The sequence below is a fragment of the Dermacentor andersoni genome, chromosome 1, assembly GCF_023375885.2.
Source record: "Dermacentor andersoni chromosome 1, qqDerAnde1_hic_scaffold, whole genome shotgun sequence".
NCBI lineage: Eukaryota > Metazoa > Arthropoda > Arachnida > Ixodida > Ixodidae > Dermacentor > Dermacentor andersoni.
In genome coordinates this window covers 51,687,413-51,709,608 of record NC_092814.1, presented here as the reverse complement: position 1 = coordinate 51,709,608, position 22,196 = coordinate 51,687,413, and the positions used below count along the sequence as shown (strand labels likewise).

The 22,196-nt window shown below is 44.7% G+C and overlaps 1 protein-coding gene across 2 annotated transcripts in view; it reads left to right on the top strand.

Annotated features, from left to right (window-relative positions):
* The window catches only part of LOC126545366 (uncharacterized), a 47,128-nt gene extending 24,964 nt beyond the window's left edge, over positions 1 to 22,164 (top strand). Inside the window, exons 4-7 of one of the 2 annotated variants that reach the window (XM_055061473.2) lie at positions 10,283 to 10,765; positions 10,802 to 10,817; positions 13,461 to 13,561; positions 22,002 to 22,164. In XM_055061473.2, the coding sequence (XP_054917448.1) occupies positions 10,283 to 10,765; positions 10,802 to 10,817; positions 13,461 to 13,561; positions 22,002 to 22,139 (738 nt within the window). In that variant the 3' untranslated portion in view covers positions 22,140 to 22,164. Of the gene's footprint in view, positions 1 to 10,282; positions 10,818 to 13,460; positions 13,562 to 22,001 lie in introns of both variants that reach the window. The other variant, XM_055061472.2, reaches the window with a different exon arrangement.
* The last annotated feature ends 32 nt before the right edge of the window (positions 22,165 to 22,196 follow it).

Below are 22,196 nucleotides of genomic sequence, written 5' to 3'. Positions count from 1 at the left end.
TCGGATTGCTGACCGCATGCAAGTCCCCCATGGTGCTCTCTGGAGTGGTCCAAGGCGGCTGGGATTGATCAAATGCCGCCGCGGCAGAGACAGAGTCGCCCACTAAACGCAATCGACCACACCACTATGCCGACGGGATGCGTTTTTGTATGCCTTTGTTCTGAGTATAGTTCTGTTTTCCTGGCTTGATTTGGATTGGATTGGGAAAAGTATTACTAAATCCGAAACTTCCGAAAACGCCTTCTCCCTGCCGCGTGTGGCTATTCGTTTGAGCCGAATACTTCAAAATTTCCGAATAACAAAATTATAATTGAAGCAAATATTAAATAGCGCATTATTCGTTCAACTATTAGAAAATATTGAATATTTGCACAAGCCTAATTATGCATGCTTGCAGAGTCCTATTTTGCATTAAAAGGAAAGTTTAAACTACTTTTACATTTAGTCCAGTTTAGGCCAAGATATATCGTAATAAACAAAGCGACAAGAATGTCTGAAGCCCCAAGCACGAAGATCAGACAAATAAACCCATGGGCTACCCATCATTCCCATGGTCGCTCAACGATCGCAGCAGCAGTGTTCCCTCTAGTAATTGTGTGAAACTCTATGGTTGACAGGAATGCGTAGTGAACTGGCGTTGTGAAGCCAAACGAGTATAGTGCCTCTTCAATGTCGTGAAACACCTCGCAAAGTGTGAACAGCTTAGGTTGCAAGTCACCTGATACTTTCTTGGCCACGATTGCCTCCTTAAAGCGCAAGGATACAACCACAAAGAAACCCACAGAACACATCACAGGTGCTTACCTCCTTGTTGCTGATGCTTAAATTCATGGTTTGCTTTGATGAGCTGAAGGCCTCCACAACATCCGTCTGGTTCTTCCCCTTTTTATCCTTTAGGGAAGTCTGCTTCCACTTCGCCACTTTGGGATTTTTCGCACGCACAGCAAAACATCCTGAAGCATCAAAAAAAGCTTTATTTCCAGCCTTATTAGTATATGTGAAAAATCTAGTGTACCATTTTACTGGCTACAGTAGGTTGCAAACTGCTGGGAAATTTTTTCTCAGATCCTGTAAACTTTGGACACTGACTGCACTTGTTGATAGAGAAACAAGTGCAATATATCACAGCACGTAAACCCTGTATTTTCATGCAACCCTCTCCTCCAGGCACCTTGTGTAAAAACTGGCATACTTTGTTTTACTTCACCACTCCTTGATATTTAAATGGTAACCATGAGATGAATTCCATATGTGACTTTACCATTGTGGCTCAGTGGCTACGGAGCTGTGCTGTTGAAGTGGCAGGTTCAATTCCCAGCCACTCTGGCTGCGTTCTGATGGGGGCAGAATAGTACAAGAGTGCTCGTGTAGCGAGCTTTGGGTGCGCATTCAAGAAACCCAGGTGGTCTGAATTAAATCAGAGCCCACAACTAGGGCATCTCTCATAGTGCCAATGCTGCTCTGTGACACTGTGTCAGGTAATCACTGGGCCTCTTCAGTGGCGGTTCCATCTTTATTAAAAAATCATAGCGGGATCTCAGGGTGGCCCCTGTTGGGGGCGACTCCTTCAGCCCAAGTGATGATTTTCAGTTGTTCCCCGAGCATGGTGGCAGGCCTAAGTAAGGCCTCCCAGGTAAGTTTAGAGGGGGCTGGCAAGAGCGTTTTTGGAGGAGGCGAACCTCTAACATCCCCAGAGGATGTGGTCTTGTGTTGTCAATTCGTTCAGGTTACAATTTTGACATATATTGTTAAATTCCCCATTTGGTGACAATCGCCAGTCTATGTGGGCTGAGAAAAGAGTTTGTTTGAAGCTGGCGAAGGACAGTGGCCTGCGCTCTTGTAAGGTCCCAATGAGGTGCTGGATAAGTGCGCCTCATTTCTTTATACAAGTTTGTGATTTCGTTATATGTGGTCACCGCTGCACCCGGAGAATCCGAGTCGGAGTGGCGCCCCTCATGGCTTGTTAACCCTCGGGCAATGCGGTGCGCTTTCTCGTTCCCAGGATTTCCGGAGTGGGCGGTGACTCATACTAGATTGATAAGTCTGTCCGTTTGATAGAAAGTGTGGTAATAATTGTTTAAGATTTGCTGTGTAGTTTTGTTAACAGGGCCTTTACTGTAATTTAAGATTGCGCTTTTTGAATCGCTCATGATTGTATGAACGAAGTCATTCGTGATGGCTAGAACAATCGCAGTCTCCTCTGCCTCAAGGGCGGAGAAGGCCTCGACCTTGACTGCGCCTAAAATGTGGCCGCTCTCGGTCAGTACGCCCACAACATAGTTTCGGTTACCCTGCGCTGCCGCATCCACATAGGCCACAGAGTGGTCGTCCTTATACTTATCCCACAACTGCTCTGCCCTGGCCATACGACAACTGCCGTGCCTTCCTGGGAGCATGTTTTTAGGAATAGGTTTAATGATCAGTGATCAGTTGTTGTCTTGCTATTTGTGGCAAGGGGGTTCGTCCCACCGAGGCGATTGTGGGATTTAAGCCCTGCTTGTCCAGAATGTACCTGCCGGCCAGTGTACCGGACAGACGGAAAATCTTCGCCATTTTGTGCGCCTCGATCAGTTCTTCTATAGTGTTATGTATTCCTAATCTCAATAGTTTGTCTGAATTGGTTATTTGGGTAGGCCCAACGCTGTTCTGTATGCTAGACGGATTAAGGCGTTAATTTTGTCCCTATCCGCTCGCCTTAGGTGGCAGTAACGGTGGGAGTACACTATGCGACGGATCAGAAAGGCCTAAATCAGCTGTCATAGAGGTCCCTCTCCTTCATGCCTGTGTACCTTGATGCGACTCTTTTTATTAACCCTTTGAGGGTCAATGACGTAAATATACGGCGCCGCAAAACAAGTCCAAAAATGGTCAAATCCGTGTATTTACGGCGCCGCCAGTACATTCAAAAAGCGCGCCGATTTTCTAACTTTTTCTTTTCTGTTATGTGCTGCCCTATGTGGGAGTACATGGAATTTTTTTTGCGTGCCTCCCTCTCTCGGTTTTCGTTTGTTTTAGTGCTACTTTGCTCCCGCACGTCTATATACTACCGCTGGCGCGCGTGCGGGTGGGCGGCGGTTTGGGTTTTGTGCTGCGGGCGGTTTTGGCTTCTTGCGCTTGCAAAACTGATGGTTATCTCGTTACTAATCACTCAAAGGGCGACCGCTTGTTTCTTGCACGTTTAGTGCTCACAGGGGTGCGCATAGGAAGGATGCCGCCGTGCATGCGTTGCCGTTTTTTTTTTTTTTTTTCTCATTTTTTTTTTTCGACTCTCGAAAACTAATTGCCCTAGCTGGTTGGCGATAAGATTAGATTAGCGGAAGTTTGTCACATGTTTTGCTTTTTTGATGAGCACACAACCAAACAGTACACACACCTACGCAGTTCAATTATGCTATGGACGTACATATTAGTGTAAGAGCAGGAATATTTGAGACTTGCAAAATATTCTCGTGTGCGGATTTTCAAAGCCTTGAACTATGTGTATAACAAGGCACCAAATTTATAATTCTTATTAGTTTATTTCCTTTTTTATTGTTGTTATTCATGAATGAAGAGTACGTATATACCAATGCAAAATATTTTTCTCACTTTACGGTCACCCTGGAAAAATTACAATAAATTTTTTTTCAAAATAAGTCCCTAAGAAGAATTGAAATTTGCAATAAAAAATCGACCCTGGGTGGTCACATATGGTGAAAAAAAAATCTACCCTCGGAGGATTAATCCGCACATTTGTCGGATCGTGGATTGTAGCCCGGCTATAGCCTGTGCATTGCGGGTGTTGTGCTGTATGAGCATTCCCAGCATCCGGATGGTCAGCACAGGCTCGACTGGGCCAGATTCTATTCGAACCCCTATTGTGGAGGCCTGCTGTTGGCTGTCTGTTTTGTCTGTTCTGTTTCTGATTATTGGTAGTTGAAATTTCTGAGCAGAACATGTTAGCACGTTTAGTTTAGCGTAGTCTTGAGCCGTGTCCGCAGCCGTTTGCAATGCCTCTGAAATTTTGCCATCTGAGCCAGTGTTTGTCCAGATTGTTATGTCGTCTACATATATTGAATGGCTAATGCGGGGTATGGCATCTGGGAGGGGTGGCAATTTTCTAATGGTAATATTAAAAGGAAAGGTGAGAGAACTGCTCCTAGTGGGGTTCCTCTTGGTCCTGAAAAAGCGTGCTCTCTTGAGATCGTCCAGATGAATTTCTGCAGTTCTCTCCCTGAGGAAGTTTGAGATATATTTAAAACTGCATTTCCCCACATTCATCTGGTTCAGATTAGTTATGATTGAACGATGTGTTACACCGTCAAAGGCCTTGCTTATGTCTAGCGCTAGTATGGTCTGTGTGCCTCTGATAGGGCCTGGTTGCAGGATGTCGTGTTGGAATTGCCACATTATGTCCTGGGTGGAAAGATTGGGCCTAAAAGTCACCATCATGTGAGGCAATAGCCCCTGCGTCTCAGCGTAGTCATTAAGCCTTCGAGTATTACATGCTCCATGACTTTTCCTAAGCAAGAGGTCAAGGAAACTGGTCTTAAGTTTCCTAAGCCGAGCTTCTTGCCCGGTTTGGGTATAAAAACGACTTTTGCATGTTTCCAGCTGGGAGGGATGGTTGGTGCCAGCTTTCCAATGAGTGTTGGAAGAACCTTGTAATTTCTGATTGAATGGTCATCTAGGTTCCTGAGCATCTTATTTGTGACCCCGTCTTCACCGGCCACAGCTGTGGCCCTTATGCAATTAAGAAGAGCTTGAACTTCAGCCTCCTCAATGTCTTTATCGAGGGCTTCATTTTCTTGCCCTGTGTAGGTATTTGAAACAGGGAAGTCATTGTCGTCCTTGAAGTAGCTATTTTTTAACTTTTTAATGAGTGCCTCGTCATCCCCGAAGAAGGAATTAATAATTCTTTGCATGTTTTTTCGCGATGCAGACTTGGTTTGATTTAGGTCGATTAAGTGCCTAAGCAGGAACCATTAATGAGAAGAAAGGGGGTTAACCGAGGGGCACGATTTTTATTAGTCATATCATAAGAAGCCAACAAACACTGACCCGAAGGACAACATAGGGGAAATTACTTGTGCTTAATAAATGAAATAAATAAACAATAAATTAATGGAAACGAAAGTGGATGAAGAAACAACTTGCCGTAGGTGGGGAAGGATCCCATAACCTTCGCATTACATATTCCCCACCTGCAGCAAGTTGTTTCTTCATCCACTTTAATTTCCATTAATTTATCATTTCTTTATTTCATTTTTTAAGCACAAGTAATTTCCCCTATGTTGTTCTTGGTGTCAGTGTTTGTTGGCTTCTTACGATATAAGCAAGAACCATGTGTTTTTATTGCCAGTGTTCCTGACTTAGGAGCTGGGAGTGCTGCTCAATTTCCCTTTCTAATTGTACGAGCTTTTTGCGAAGGCTTTTGTTATGCTTTTGTGACGACCATCAGTTTTGTATGCTCTTTTGTGCTTCCCATACGTGAATTAGTGTCGACTCTGTAGTGGGGCCGTCATCTTCCATTTCCGTCTCTATGGTTGCATTGTTGGCGTCTTGGAGTATGGTATCAACCCATTCAGCGAGCTCTTCAAGGTTGGTGATGGGTGCGGGAGTTCAATGATTGTGAGCATAACGAAAAGTGTCCCACCTGGTATGCCGAATAGTAAGTTTACGTTTCCGGTAGCCCTTTAGAAAAGCCGTGATAGTTGGAATGTAGTAATCACTTCCCACATTTATTTCAGTATGGTCCCATGTGGTTTTTGCTACGTTTTTCACGAGGGCTAGGTTGGGGGACGTATTTCGACTCGCACTGTTGCCAATGCGCCTGGGGCGCTCCGGGTCGTGAAACCATAGGCTTGTGCGGTTTCCCGGATCTTGTTGCCTTTATTTTCACCCTTTGGGTAGCCCCAGGTTCAATGCCAGGCATTAAAATCTCCCAGCACTACGAGCAGTGCTTTATCGGCGTGCTTATTGGCTTTGATCATCCATTTCCGATGCAGATGGACTTTTGTCTTTAGGGGGTTATACAAATTTAAAACGAAAAGGGATTGATTGGCCTGTTTATTAGGCAGAATTTCAAGGAATGTATACGCCACCTCCTCACATTTCAAGTCTTATTTTAATGGCTGTCAGATTTCTATGCACCACATGTGCCGTGGCTGGAGAGCGTCCGCATCGAAGAATTTCTGGGTAGGTTGCATAACCTATTAATTTGGCTGTAATGCCAATCTCTCGGAGTGCCAAAAGGTTGAGTTTTTCTTGCGCATCTTGAATTGTGAATTCTAGAGCTCGACGTTTTTGTCTGAACCCTCTGCAGTTCCATTGCCATATAATTATAGGTGCTCTAGCCATCATGAACGTCTATGAGGATCCAGCCGCGCTGAGCCTATGCTGTGCAATCTTATTGGTCCCCCTGCCGGGTGTCGAGCACCCACCTTCGACGTCGAAGCTTCAGATGAGTCATTGCCTCTCGACAGGTGCGAGGGATTTGTGGGCGGCTTACGTGCCATATCTAGGCCTGCATGGGTGGCAAGTACCTGCACTGTTGTGCTTAGGATAACAATGTTTTCAGTTTGTTGCTTAATTTGATTGGTTAAACTGCTTGTGGCATTTAGAACTTGCTCTATTGCGGTTTCTAGTTGAGCTACGCATGCATCTATCCCTTCCGATTTACCTTTCTTATCTAATGTCGATTCTGTTAGGCTAGCTGCTTTCCGTTTCGCGCCTTTAGTTGCCTGTTTCCATATTTTCTGTCTCACTGGGAGCGCATACCACTGGTCTGTTCGCACTGAGATTCTGTGAGTTACTAAATGGGGTTGGTTTGATTTTAAGTTGGCGAATTTTGTCATTAGGAGCAGCCAATTGTTGTTTTAGAAATGCTCTTCCAGCTCCCTCACCTGTTGGTCCTGTTGTTGCTGTTGTAGCTTGCTTTGCTGGTGCCTTGTGGGGTTGCCCTCTTCTCGGGCAGCCTGGCTGGTCTTGGAGCCAGAACGCTCTTCCCTTGTCTGTATCACTGTCCGTCCGTTTCCTGATTGCTACTTGGGCAGTGTCCCCAACGAGGGGGTCACTTGCGGTGTTGTTTGGTAGAGGGGGTTATGTTTACCGCTGCTCCAGGCTATGTGATTGGCAGGTTCATGTTGCTGGGAGTTGTTGCCTCCGGAGGCAGACTTGTCTCTCTCTCTCTCTGCTATGCAGAGGAGGGAATGACTCGGAGCAGTCTCGAAAGACGCCTTGGGTTCGCCCTCTTTAGTGGAAACGCCTGGTCTCTCTGGTGGTCTTGGTATCACTTTTTGACGTTGTTCTCTTGGTCTGTTTTGGTTGTATGAAGCACCGTTTGCAGTTTCGACTACCTGTTGGTTGTTGCCCGTTACAAATGACGCATAGTGGGATGCACGTCGGTTTCCCTCCCTCCGGTGAAGGTGAGGGCTCTTTTCTGCACCTTCGGCATATAGGGATGGCTGGTCGGGGTTGTGGATATACGTCGGAGCGATGACCTAATTTCCGACAATTGAAGCAAGCTTCCGGTCTCTCCCTGAAGAGGCACATGTTTAGGGTGAAACACCAATAATGTATCGAGCGCGGTAAGTCTCTGCCGGCAAAGGTGATCACAGTGTTTTGAATTACCCAGTCTTCTCGCATTCACAATAGGTAATTGCGGGTTCTTTTTCGATATTTCATGATGAATGGTTTGGTCCGTTTCGTTAGTATAGGCTGTGTATACCAGTCCCCCCGCCCATATGGAGTCGTCTGGAGACGGTGCATACGCCGATACCGGCATGTCGATGTTATGCTCTTTGTAGCGTAAAAATTCAAGGGTCCTGTAGGCGTCCGCCCTCGTTCTCTCAGGTGTACTAATGGTGAGGGTGTTTCTGATTGGTTGCACCCTCACCTGGTCAGCTTGCTCGGCTTGCACCTGGTTGACTTTGGTTGTTGCGTAGATCGCCTCCAAAAGCGCGATAAGTCCAATGTTGGTCAGGTTCATGGCACACTTGGGTCGCAACGCAATTTTATAGTCCTCCTTGGGCAGTCAAGGCATGGGCTTCCGTCAAGGTAGCTGCAGTGGACATGACTTGCTCTTGGAGGGAGCCGAGGTTCCGGCGAGGCCTAGTTCCCCGGTCAGCTCAGTGGGGTCGGTTTTCTTGCAGGCAAAGCGCTTTTGGAGGTCTTGCGGGTCGGTCAGACATTTCGGGTGCTGCCACGTACCATTGCACAGCTCCGTGGGGTGGATTTCTACGCCTTCAATGGCGTATTCCATGACTGCTTGCTCTTCGATTTTCGGAGTTCTGGCAGCCAGCTAGCTCCGGTTCTGATAAGAAGTCAGGTGGGCTGGCATCCCAAGACAACCCAAAGCTGCCCGAAGTTTGCACAATCGAACGCCGAGTCAGCTGGCCATGGGATTAATGTACACATGCTACCAGCATGGTACTGCCTGGTGAGACGGCCTGCGCTCTGCGTAGTTGGCCCATTTATGCGTTGCCAGCTTGAAAATATATAGTTGCATTCAGGGATACGATCACTTTCGCGAGACTTCGCGCGACTTGGCACAGGACACGCACTCGGCCAACCTCACTTTGGACAGCGCAACAGACTGCCTCCAACGCGTCCGATGCCAAGACGCAAAATTGCCCGTGATTGTATCCTCGAGGATGCCGGCTCGCAGCGATCGCGTTGCCCACCGGCAACATTGGTGAGTTGGCGTTGTGTCATCACTTCACAAGACATGAAAAAGCAGGATATCAGATATGTCTTATACACATAAAATTTTGTGCCGACCTGGTTGGGCTTCGATTTCAGAAAGTTTGTTTCGACTGATGGTGCTTCACTTATGACCCTAAGGAGCTGGGGATGTGGCTGGCGCATGAAAATGCAGGGCACCTGTGACCAGTGAAAAGTTCCACACGAAAAACAATATTAGTCGTGATCATAAGAGCAAGAAGCTAATGTACTACGCGTGGCTCTTACTCAACGAGTGCATTCTTAACATCAACAGCCTGCAGTTAGAACACACATCGGTTTCAAGCTGCCACCCAAGAATACAAGAGACGGAGCGAACACGGGCTAGCTGCAACGCCTTTGCTAACTGCAGGAAAAGGAGATATCACCACATATATACGTGATATATGTTAAAAGGAATACCACCACAGAAAGATGAACCGGAAATGCACCACAATGTGTTTGAATCAGCATATACAACTTGTGTGGACCACTTTGCAGATAACATGCACGCATGATAGCGCGGCACGCTGTTCACTGGAAAGAAGCCTTCATGACACACACACACACACACACACACACACACACACACACACGCACAAGAGCTTCAAATGGCTCACCGTCGCTCATATCGTACCGCCTCGCAATGCGGAACGGTGTGTTATAACCTAAGAAGATAACGCTAGAAGTACGGAAATCAGAAAATAACCGTAGCCAGTTGGCTGAGCGAGGTAAAGTCTTCAAGCGCCTGCGTTGCAATCCGTCAAGTCCCCACAAAGATGGCAGCGAGCACTCATCGCCTCTTTTAGTCATCTGCTAGCAGAGAACTTCCAGGGAGCATCCAGACCAAATCGTCCTGGCTAGTTCTGGCAGCCCGCGGGTAGCCAGAACCGTCTAGGCCGAGTAAAACGAACGCCTGGCGGAAGTATGTGGCGCGGTGGGCAGAGCAACATGAGAAAAACGAAGGCACTCTGACTGGTTTTGGGAGCCCGCAGGTGGCCATAAGTCGAAAATCGAAGAGGCCCACTATGAACAAAAGCCCACTGACGGCCATGCTTGCTTGAAATGACCAGGGGTCTAGCCGTCGCTAATCTTTGTGTGCTTGTAAGAGCTATGAATGCGCTGAAAGCTGTTTCTGTCTCTTCTTTCTGTGAAGTGAAAATAAAAAAGATGGGTGCATTATCTTTTACACCTTGAAAATTAAGTTTGAGAAGAGGTAGGGAAAGCTGGTGAGCATGTTTGTTGTTAGTGAACGTTGCACAGTGCAACTGTGATGGGCTCCTACTTAATTCAACTAACATGTGTATTACTAAAGACTAGCAAAGATCTATTACTTCCTGCTCATCTTTGTTTCTAAAGTCTGTTGAAGATTTTAAGCAGCATACAATTTGTTGTTGCTGCTTTGATTGTAGGTTGTGTGAGAAGTGTCAACAGGACCATTATGGAACCATTGGACATATAAAAAAAAAAACTCATTGCATTGAGTGTCTGTGTATTGTATGAAACAGCTGCTTATATTTGTTAGTACTGAGATAGTTTCTTTATAGAATATATTTATATTTATTTTATTACACTTTTTCAGAACTTCCTCCAGTCCAGCATGGGAGTGCGAAACCCATCTTTAGCTCAAGACGTCTGGCAGACCATCCAGAAAGCCCAGCAGATTGTGCAGAAACGGCAGCCAGTAAATAAGCAGTCTGAAAAGTCGCTTGTCACTGATGAGAATGCTTCAAAAAACAAGAAACCGCAGCTTTCAGGCAACGAAGAAAGTGACCAGCAGCAAGAAAATGGGGAACCACAGGATGCTCCAGGTCAGGAAAGCACTCCAGGCAAGAAGAGACCACAGAACGGCACTGTTGACGAAAAAGTTCTGGCCAAGAAGTCAAAGAGAGAGCTACAGGATAGCACTGTGAATGACGTTAGTGAAGAGAGTGCAAGAAAGAGAAAGCGAAAGAAGAGGCAACAAGAGGATGCTGTTGACTGTGAAGGCAACACACAGAACGAGGAGCCAACAAAGAAGTTCAAGCAGCAGGACCAAGAGGCTGATAAAGAGGCTGATAAAGAGGCTGATAAAGAGGCTGATAAAGAGGCTGATAAAGAGGCTGAAGGAGGTGATGGTAAGCAGATCAATGTTTTGCTACTCTCTCAAGCCAAAAGCATGCATTGATTGGCCATTGAGTGTGTACGTGCTCCTTGACATGTATAGTGGCATGTATGAATCATCAGCCTAAATTGAGATCCACTAACTAAAGAAGTATAAATTGTACACCACTGCAGTGTCAGGGTGCGCACACGTCCTTGAAATCAAAAAGTGTGTTTTCAAGGCCCTTGAATTTCTTGAGTAATACAGTCTAAGATCGATTATGTGACCTGCTTTCTATGGCAGATCAGTGTGAACCCAGGAAGCTTCCTATTCTAGAAACAGTGGTAAAGTTTAACCCACTTACTAGATGTTATCGATTTTAAGAATCTATCGGATAAAACAATAAGCAGTTGCAGCACGGTAAACTTTTGTGTGTTATATATGGTAAAATAGGCAGCTTACTAGAATGCGACCATGGTGTGTTATTGGTTATAACAAATAAATCTGGCTACTAGGTGTGTGCGCCGAAAAAAAGAAAAGGTATGTGAAATACGTGGGAAAGAAACAATAAATGTGAGTCTCTGTGCTGTGCACCCCACACCGCATACCTTCGTTGGAGTCCTACCCTTGTGCGCCTCTCTCCCAACTCCTTTCCACTCCATCTATTCACTACCAGATGCGGTAAATTCATGCTATGCTGGGTGCATGGCATAAAAGTAGTGCGGTGGCTCGCATTTCTCTTTTTTCTTTTTTTTCCTGTCAGTGCAGACACCCAGTTGCGTAATGTAATTGTTTTAGCCAATAATGCAGTTTATTTTGCTGTAGAACACACACAGAAGTTCACTGTGCCAAGGCTGCTTATTTTGACATCCAAATATTGTTAAAGACTGGTAAAGCTATAAGTTGGTTCGGCTGTCCTTCTTTCTGTCTAATTAAAATGTTTCGATGTTTGTCACCTCTGCTTTTTTCATGCAATCCACTGACAACAATTATTGGTTATAACAGTGGAATTCTCTTTGCTCTTAAAGATTGTTGTAAGTTGATTCGACTGTATAAAATAAGGCCGGCATGAATACACAAATGTTCCACTTCGTACAGTGACTTGCACAGAAGTGTAAAGCTCCACGGTGGGCGAGAGTGAGAAACACTGGAGTTTCGGGCTAATTCCCCTCCCATGTTTAAGCTGCTTTCTTCATGCCGTGTTAGGAACTTGAAGTGATCAAGGCGGGACATTTCCAATGCAATTTTTGCATCTTAACTTATTCTGCTTTGGAAACATCATAGTAATAATTTCTACATGGGATGCTGCTATGCTCCCTTGAAAAAGCTTTGATGTAGCCTCGAAAGTCCTTGATTACCCTTGAATTTTTGTCTCTGAAACCTGTACGAACCCTGCTTAAAGAAGGTAGGGTTACCACTTTTACTGTAAAGGAGGTGGGTAGTACTGTATGTGAAAATACATAAAAATGGAAACAAAATAAAGGGGTGATAAACCAATGTATGCCAGGTGATGCGATGAGTGCCAACAGTGGGTGTCGCTGAGGAATCATACTGAAAAATAAGCAGAGGGTGCCTTTGACTCATATGAGAAAGCTCACTTGAGGGAGGCTAAAAGATGAACAGTTCAATCGCTGAACTTCAATAACATGACATTGAAAAGTTTAAGGAATTGGGAATAAATCTGCTTGCAACAATTCAGTTGTCTGCTATGTATGCGAACGCCCGACAGAGCGCTTGCAATGCAACTTATAATCTGGTGATTCAGGGAGAACTAGAAAAACAGCAAAGGTAGGCTGTGAGGATTGAACTTGTATCCAGTTACATGATGGAAACGCTGGCCATGCCAGTAGAAAACTGGCCTGGTGGCAACCCTATGAGAGAACAGTGTGGCTTTCTACATAAGCAAAACTCAGTTTGAATCCAATAGTACAGGCTGCTGGGCTAGTCAGTTCATACTGAACAATTTCAAACCATAAGATTTATGGCTACTTATCGCAAAATGGAAACAGAGAGGTGGGAGGGGACAAGGCGAGCTCTAACTTCTAACTGTTTATTCTGCTTTCAAAGACATCCAGTATATAGAAGTGTGCACTGCAGAGCAAACTAAAAAATGGGCATCACTGCACCTGTGTTCGGCTGTCGATAAAACACCTCTCTGAAGGAAAGAGGGCAACTGATGTGTCGCTCGTACACAATGCACCTCGCTTCTTAATATGAAAAGCCTAATAATTGACATGCTGCTGCAACCCTACTTCTACTCAGAATCCTTATCTTGTCATAGCTCACACTGATGTGCATTGCAGTACGAATTCAGTTGGGTGGTCACCTTGTCCCTTCCCACTTTCCGTTCCCATTTTGTGCTAACTGGCCATCAATATTATGGTCTAAAATTGTTCAGTCTGAATCATGTCAGTGTCACGCTTGTGAACATGGAAAGCCAAAAGTATATGTGTATTTTAATTTAATTTGCCTTTTCATATTTTATTTGCTCTTGCAGCTTATTAGTATCCAGTGTGGCATTTCCATTTTGTGCATGTTACACATGACCTGTTGCATATTCCCTCCCATTGGACTTGTTGAAAACTAGGATTGCAAACTTTCATACATGCATGTCAATTGCACTAGGGAGAGTTTCTGAGCCATTTATTTCTTCCACACGTATGCTATTTCCCTGCAGAATCGGAAGATAGGGTCAAGTTTAAATGGAAGAAAGCTGTCAAGGTGGCATTGCTGGAGGCTGATGAGCACCAACTCTCTCGGAAGAAGCTGCAAAAAAGAGTGAGTCATAGAGGCATTACGTAATCAAGGAGTACAGAACACTTACATAAATACCTTGGAAAACATCTACAGAGGTTCTACAGCTACCTTAATTCTGCACAAGAAAAGCAGGAAGATAACTATAAAGAAAGAGGTCAGACAGGGAGACACAATCTTTCCAATGCTATTCACTACGTGCTTGGAAGAAGTATTCCAGCTATTAAACTGGGAAGGCTTAGGAGTAAGGGTCGATAGTGAATATCTCAGCAACCTTCGGTTTGCTGATGACAATAAAATGAGTTGGATCGCATACGGCAGAAATTGTCAGCTCCTGACTGGAAACTTACCATTATCATTGAAAAGGAAGGAGAACAATCAGTGCATTTTACCAGAGCTGACATATGGGTCAGAGACTTGGAGGTTGACAAAGAAGCTTGAGAACAAGTTAAGGACCGCGGAAAGAGCAAATGAAACGAAAATTGCTAGGCATTACGTTAAGAGACAGAAAGAGAGCGCTTTGCATCAGAGAGCAAATGGGTATAGACAATATTCTAATTAACATCAAGAGAAAAAAATGGAGTTGGGCAGGTCATGTAATTCGAAGGTTAGATAACCGTTGAACCATTAGGGTTACTGAATGGGTACCAAGAAAAGGGAAACGCAGTCGAGGACGGCAGAAGACTAGGTGGAGCGATGAAATTAGGAAATTCGTGGGCACTAGTTGAAATCGGTTGGCGCAGGACAGGGGTAATTGGAGATCGCAGGGAGAGGCTTTCGTCTTGCAGTGGACGTAAAACAGGCTGCTGCTGCTGATGATGATGACTTTGCTCTAAAAAAATTTGGAGATGCCAGTTATTGTGCTGAAGCTGTATGTAGCAGGTGATGCATTGAGTCTATGTACTCACTAAATTTCACAAAAGAAAATGTATCTTAGCATTGTGTGTCATGTGACACCCAGTAAACTGCTGCTTGTGTTTGATTAAGTAAAAAAATAGTATTGCTTACTTAGCTGGTATTGGTCTCATATCCAGCAATCAAATGTGTAGTAGTAATCGACGAGGGTAGCGATATGGGCTGGTTGGTCGGTCATCATTGAAAGGTATCTCTGTAGCGCAACAAAATGAAGACAAAGACAAGCGCTTGTCTTCATTTCTTCTTGTGTCCTTGTTTTGTTGCGCTACACAGATACCTTTCAATTCTGGAAAGAATGTCGTAAAAATGTTTTCGTGGGCATTTGCTATTTATAAGTCTGATGTAAAGATTTTAGTTTGGCACACCTTTGGTTGACTTTGTGAAAGACTTATTTTTGGGTCATATGTGATACAGCAAACAATTGCCGATTGTTGTGTAAGGTTAGAGCACAGATCAGTTTCTTTCGGATGGTGGAAATTTGGTGACACAATGTGCAATAGTGATGCAACTGTGCATATATCTCCTAAAGACTGCAAAACAGTAAGTATACACAGTATAGTGTTAGCAATCCCGCTCAAAACTCTTGATTAAGGTGACATCATTAAATTTGACATTTTGAGAAGTAGACTGCTGCTTTCTTAAATGGAACCTTTTGCTTGTTTTCATTGCTTCAATATTTTAGCAAGGTTTTATGTGTCAGATTTTGTAAGGTCATGGAATATTCCCATGACTGCATGGCATGTCATATGCAAAAGTTTTTGCTCATAAATTCACAACCACGCAGTTTCTTTGGGAAACTGAAACTCACCTGTGTGTTTAGGCTAGTTTAATTTGCTTACAAGAAATTGAAGGTCTGTGCAGTAAGGAGTTGTGCAACAAATTTCTTAGGCCATAATTTTTTCTTTTGTATAGAATAGCACTGGATATAATTTTGTGGTGATCTACTATCATAGGCAAGTGCAGTTGGGACTTCAGAGTTGAAAAAAAAAAACTTCCCCTGCCTCACAAAAGCATGTTTTATTGCAGCAGGCATGATCTTTGCAGGATGAAATACCAGTCCACCATTTGCAAAATTCGAAGAGACGATAGTGTCAAAAACAGAAACCTAGGACTTCGCTACTTGGTTGGAAAGCAAGTCCAACTGGCAGGCATGCACACAGCAACTGAAATTGCTTTTGTTATTTTAGTTCATAACAGTGCTTTGGCTTGGTAACACCTCTCAGTAAAAAGGACTGCAGTCAGATCTCTCTCTTTCTGTTTCTTTTATAATTTTACAGAAAACAAATTCTTTATAGTGTTCTATAATGAGTTATGTGTGGTCTTACCTGCACTTTGGCATCCATTCGAGACACGTGCAGCAGCTGGGCCTTTACAGGAAATGGTTATGTTAAGCTTGCAGAGTTGAATCACAGCATTGTCAGCCCAGAGCAGTTTTGCGGAAGCAACACCCACAGCATCCACAAAGATGAGCATAGTGATGATATGGTTTAGGTTATCTCTAAAAACGTCATCTTTTGGAAGTTATTGTGAATGTTTGGGCTGAGCTACGATTTGCTGAAAACATTTATTTTCTGGCTAATGAAAGCACAGAAAGTGTCGGCATTAATGGGGTCCTGATTCTGTCATCATAGAATGCCAAATTCTTTTTGTAAGCGTGTATGTACTGCTGCACGTCACAATGAAATGTGAGCAGGATGCGCTTACTCAGCACAACTAATTAGCATGCCAATTCAGTCTTACTGGTCCGCTGTCTGCAAACTAAGAATGGTTTTATACAGCAGGAGGAAAAAAAAAGCATTGCGATATCTCCTGGTGGAGATTCTGGAATACTCGGCTGTCTGTCACAGCGAGCCTTCAAAGGCCCCGAAATGGTTCGGGCAAATTTTGTAGATGTGCAGGGTACAGCTACAGTTAATCATTGACACCACAATTTGTGTGAAGCATATCATATTAAAAGAGCTGCGGACGATTGCAAGTTACCCTCCTCCATAGCCATGCATTTTCTCCTCAACTCATTTGCCGAGTGATTGTGGCTAAGCTCTGCCTTCACTGGCTCTGCGTCATGATGGCACGTCGTGTCGTCTACTTTCGGTTGTCTACGAGCAAGGGCGTGAAGCCTCTCCAACCTCTCCACCAGCCGCTTGGCAGTCGACCCCAAGCGAGAGCTGTCGCAGCGGTGAGCGTGTCTGCTATTCCGGTAAACACAGGCGAGGTGGGCGTTTTGACGGATGGGTGGAGGCATAAACTGAAGCTGATGAAGCTACTTTAGCATAGACGTACGTGAGCTGCCTGATCGGTCTGCATGGTCCAGCCACCCAGTGGCACAGAGCTTAACCAGCCAAACAAAGAGCCAATATTGCTCTAACCAAGTGTAAAACATTTTAAACGTTTACAAAAGCAATGTGTTCACAGTTGCGCTCCTGAGGAAACTTTGCACCAGCAGCAAAGTAGAATAGACTTCATTACAACTACTGCGTTTGGTTGAGCTCTTGCCACCAGGTGGCTGCACCATGCAGACCATTCACGTTTGCGCTTCTGCTCATCCCGTGAAACGGCACGGTCAAGCGGCGAAGCCCAGTCCGCTTGCTCTTGCGTTTACCCAAATACTGAACATGCGAAACACTATTGCGGTAGTAATCCTCCAGCGTAAAGTGACGGCCGCGGACGCACAAATCCTGGCGCCGATTGGATAGCGACAGTCTGATGCACTGGAGCCACTCCGCTCGTCTGCTGCCTTGCAGAGTGACGCAATGTCACAGCTTGACATAGTGCCAGTCGCTGCGTTTGTGGCCCACAACGTAACAAGGGTGAATCATGTGCTTGCGAAAATAAAGATCGAGATCAACACTGACCGCGGAGCTCTCATCAACATGGAGCACATTGTAACACAAGCAGATGACACTTTCTTTGTGCCAGAAGTGCTTAAGTGTAGTGAGAAATTGCCATTGTGCATTCTCTTTCTATTACTTTCTTTTTATAGAAACAAATTAACTAACATTCCAACTATTACAAACAACATTTGTTCACCATAAAGTTAGACAAATTATCGATGACGCACCCTGGTCAGCCAATTAGATAGCTTGCCCTACTGGCATCACTAGGGCAACTTGTGTCAAATGGTCAGGGGAAGCTGAAAATTCAGCCACGTAATGTGTTGCAATCAGTAGCGATGTACGTTTTTAAAACCTTATAATAAATTACAGGCTATACGGGGAGCACTTAGATGCATCAATTAACGATCAGAAGGATCTACCTTAACTACTCAGTATGTTAGTACAAGATCGTCAAAATCGTTTCATGGTCCCTTTCATGGTTTGCCTGCTGTAGTGAGTCAGCAGTTATGGTATTGTGCTGCTGAGTGTCAAGTTTGATTCCCTGCCACAGCAGCTGCATTCTGATGGGGGCAGATTCCTAGAAAACTCGTCTGCTGACATATACATTGTTTTTTTAGCTGCACTAAATTTTTAAAATTTGAAAAATATAAATCACTGTAACGTTATGTGTACCATTTGAGTGTACCGATTGGCAGCCTCTAGATATAGAACAATTTCCGCAATTATGTGCGTAATTAGCAAAGTTATGGTGAGTAACTTTCTAATGGTCAGCAATAGGTGGCTAGAGCAAATGGGTACTCTGGGACCCGTCCTCGACACTACATATCCCAACGATCAAATTTTGAATAGCGGTGTTCATGTGGGAGCTACGTAAACAATTAGTTCCCCTTGGAAGGCTCCTTGAAACTGAAACTGGCTGCCAAAAGAGCACCTGCGCTCTTAAACACAATTACACCCTTTGGGTCGTATCTTGCCACACAACGATAATCGTCATCTGTCTTGTCCAAATTTCCTTTCTTTAACGCTGCGAGCCTGTGAGCCTGGAACGCAAGCTGCTCACGGGGCCGTACCGGCAGTGACCTCAGAGACGTGACGAAAGGCGGGGGGGCGGCAACATTGACGACACAGGCGCTCTTTTTCCAGCCAGTTTCGGTTTTAAGGAGCCGTCCAAGGGGAACTAATTGTTCGCATAGATTCCATGTGAACATCGCTCTTCAAAATTTGACCGTGAGGGTGGGCCCCAAAGTACCATATTTTCTGGTCTATAACTTGCACCGGTGTCTAGACAGAACTAATTTTTCAAATATGGTTTATTGATACACACAGATGGCATGTACTTACAGACGACGTTTAGGCAAAACCATCGAAGCCTTCTTCCTCCGAGTTGCTAACAAATAATTCAGCAACTTCAAGTGGGAGTCCCCGCTGGCGCATCACTGTCGTCCTCAGATTCACTGATGTCTTCTTCTCCAACATCGTCGCCACTCGCGAACGGGATCAGTCCAGCCTTTGAGAACCCAGCTACAATTGTTTTTGTAGAAATGGAGTCCCAAGCGTTGGAGACCTATATGGCCACCTCTCCGAACATTGCACGTCTCATGTGTCCTGTATTCGTAAAACTGTGGTCACCCTCGGACATCCACGACTCCCAGAAGCATTGCAGCTTTGCTTTGAAACTGCGGTTCACAGAAATCTCCAGCTGCTGCAGCATCTTCGTCATGCTGCCTGGTATCACCTCTGGGACACAGTTCTTCGCACTAATCTTCTTTTTATGGAATCCGTGATGTGTGCCCGCATACTGTCCATCGCAAGCATTCCCTTCTTAATGTGAAAAAATCCGTCAGGCCGACGCGAAAAACATTGGTCGAGCCATAAACTCATATCTTCAATCAACCATTCTTTGGCATTGGCCTGTACTACCACAGCATCTTCCGCTTGAAAATTAACATGGGAGCCAGCTTCGTACTGTCCGCATAGCAGGCAAGAACAACAGTGAAGTGTGATTTTTCATGGCCAGTTGTCCTCAGCGATATAGTTTTTTCCCCTTTCTCGGCGATGCTCCTCCCAAGGGGAATATCAAGCATAAGCGGGACTTCATCCATGTTTACAGTGTGGCTTGCGTAGATGTCCTTGGTCACAATTTCTTCTTTAACAAATGCACTGAAGTTCTGCAGTTGTTCCTGAAAGTCGTCAGGGAGCTTCTGGCACATCGTCGTCCGCGCTTGCTTCACCAACTTATTGTGCCGCATAAAGCGGAAACACCACGACGGACCGCCCATAAGTCCAACAGTATTCATCTCTGTACCAAGGGTCTTTGCCTTGAGACGGAGCTACACTGTAGATAGCCCCCTGCCTTCGGCTCATTGCTCGAGTACCCACGCGCGCAGGTGATCCTCAAGCTCCAGCCAGCGTGCTTTCTTGCCGCGGTTGGCCTTCTTAGCCGATTTCATTGTCTGGAGCACGCTGGTGACTTTGCGCCAGTTAAGTATAACTGAGCTTTTTTATCGCACGAAAAGGGACGAAAGACAGTGGCAAGACGTGGACACAGCGCTATGTGCTGTGTCCGCGTCTTGCCACTGTCTTTCGTCCCTTTTCGTGCGCTAAAAAACCTCAGTTATGGAATACCAACATGCCCTAACCTACGCTCTTGCAAGTTAAGTATAATTTTCTCACTAACCTCAAACTGCCTTCCTGCAGCCCGGTTTCCATGTTCTTGTACAAATGCAACTGCACGCAGCTTGAATTTCGCATCGTAACTTTTCCGCCTCGCAGGCGACGTCATGGTTGCGAGAAATATGACACGACAGATGCTACACATGTGAAGCACTCCGCAACGATTAGTGCAATGAAGGTGTCATGGCATTTCGTTTACTTTGAATTTCTTAAATTTAGTTACTGTGCATGGCAGAAGGTGGCATGCGGTTGTGCCACGTCATCATCATCATATTTTTTACTAGGAAAAGCGGCAAATCGTTTGGTTTAATGTCCCGAAGCGACATATGGGCTATATGGGGCACATGGCTATTTCTAGTCATTGTATTCATATTCCTACCTCCTCCTTGTTTACATTCTTCCTTGCCAGCAAACTTCTTTCCCTGCTTGGAGGGAAGGGGCTTTTGTTAGTGAAGTGTGAGCGATACCTCGTAGGTATTTGGCTGTGGCTCTCAAGTTGCGGAACGTCGTCTATTCCCTCTTCTATGCTCCAGCCTGCCTCGTAGAGCATGAATGCTAAACCTGAAAGTAAGGAAGTTAATGAGGAATGGGGCAGCTGTGTCATATTAGTGTGAGAGGCGGGGGGGGTTGCTTTTTCTTAGTGAAATGTGAGTGATACCTCATAGGTGTTTAGCTGCGGCTCTCAACAGAACTGCTTGTTGGCCTAGTTGGTGCTTACTAAAAGACATGTTTTTCTTTTGCCACAAGTTAAGACACACATAGAAGACAACACAGGCGGCTCTCCCAACTGATTTATTTTGGGCAGTGATCCAGGAATATATATACACATACAAGCATGCGCAGGCTGTTCATGAACCTATGTTATCCAGCGGTCAAACAATCCTACTTCCGATTTGTAGAGCAAGACAGAAGTATCACTAATGCAACGTGAACCTTTCTTTTTTATATAATAAGCTTCCATTAGCTCACATGCTGTTTGATTTCTGCTTTTACCTAGAATCTTAATCTCATAAAAACGTGGTTTGCACATGCAGGCCTTGCAGTGCGCTGGCAAATGTGCCACGCTAATATGCCACGCCCAATCTAAATCAGTTGGAAGTGCCGGCCGTGTTGTCTTCTATGTGTCTTCCTTTTGTGTGTGTTTTAACTTGCGGCAGAAAACATGCTTTGTGGCTCTCCAGTTGCAGAACCTCAAATCTATTCCCTCTTGAGTGCTCCAGGCTGCCCTTTCGTGCATGAATGCCAAACCTGAAAGTAAGGAAGTTAACAAAGAATGGGGCAACAGTGTCATATTAATTTGGGCCATACTGGAACCCAATTTAGGAACCCCTGGGCATTATACTTCCATTGCATTAGTAAATTTGCAAAAGCACACTAGAAACAGGGCAGAGGCAAAGAAACTGGCACAACAAACAGGCCACTGTACCTCTTCATTGCACGGTTCTCCCAAATTCATTATTAAGCAGACCTAAAATGAGTAATAGCAATTATTTGCCAGAGAAATATTAATAGAAAAGTTATTGGCTTTGGTTCAGCTTCATTATGACTTTGAGTAAGCTGCTTATAGCGCACAAGAGACATAGGCTAAAGTTGTGAGCTTTTGCTTATCATGTCAGCATATTGACCCCAAGAGCCCAAGCCAAATACATTATGGAGCACTGTTGCAGTGCTGCTGAAACAAATTTTATGGCAAAGTCCGACTGGTTTGCATGCACGCCCTGGCACTGTGCCTGCACGACATACTGCACCTTCTTGGGCCTGATTCCTGGTTTGCCATATTCTTCTCTTGACAGTCAACAGAAACTAAATGCAAGTTAGTTGTTGTTTATTCATCAGATGTTCACATCTTCTGCTTGGGCTCCATTTTGCTGAGTTAAATTATTCGTCCTTCATACAGTCACTGAAGAAATGAAGAACAAGATAAGCTATGGGGATCTAATACACTTGTGCCTTTAGGCCCATCTTGTTTTCTAGTGCACAGAAAGCAAAGTATGTTGTATAATTGGTATTTGTAACTAATGACCCTTCCCTTATTTGTGCAGGTCTTCAAAGAATGTCGCAACAAAGGTGGGCATCTTTCAGATGAAGAAATGCAGGCTAAGTTTGACAAAGTACTCTCCAACACAAGGTACTTTGAACATGAAGGTGATATGGTTCGTTTGGTGCACTTAAGCAGCTAAATAAAAACATACTGTTGTCTCCCAAGATGTTCGCATGGCTGTGAATGATGTGACACA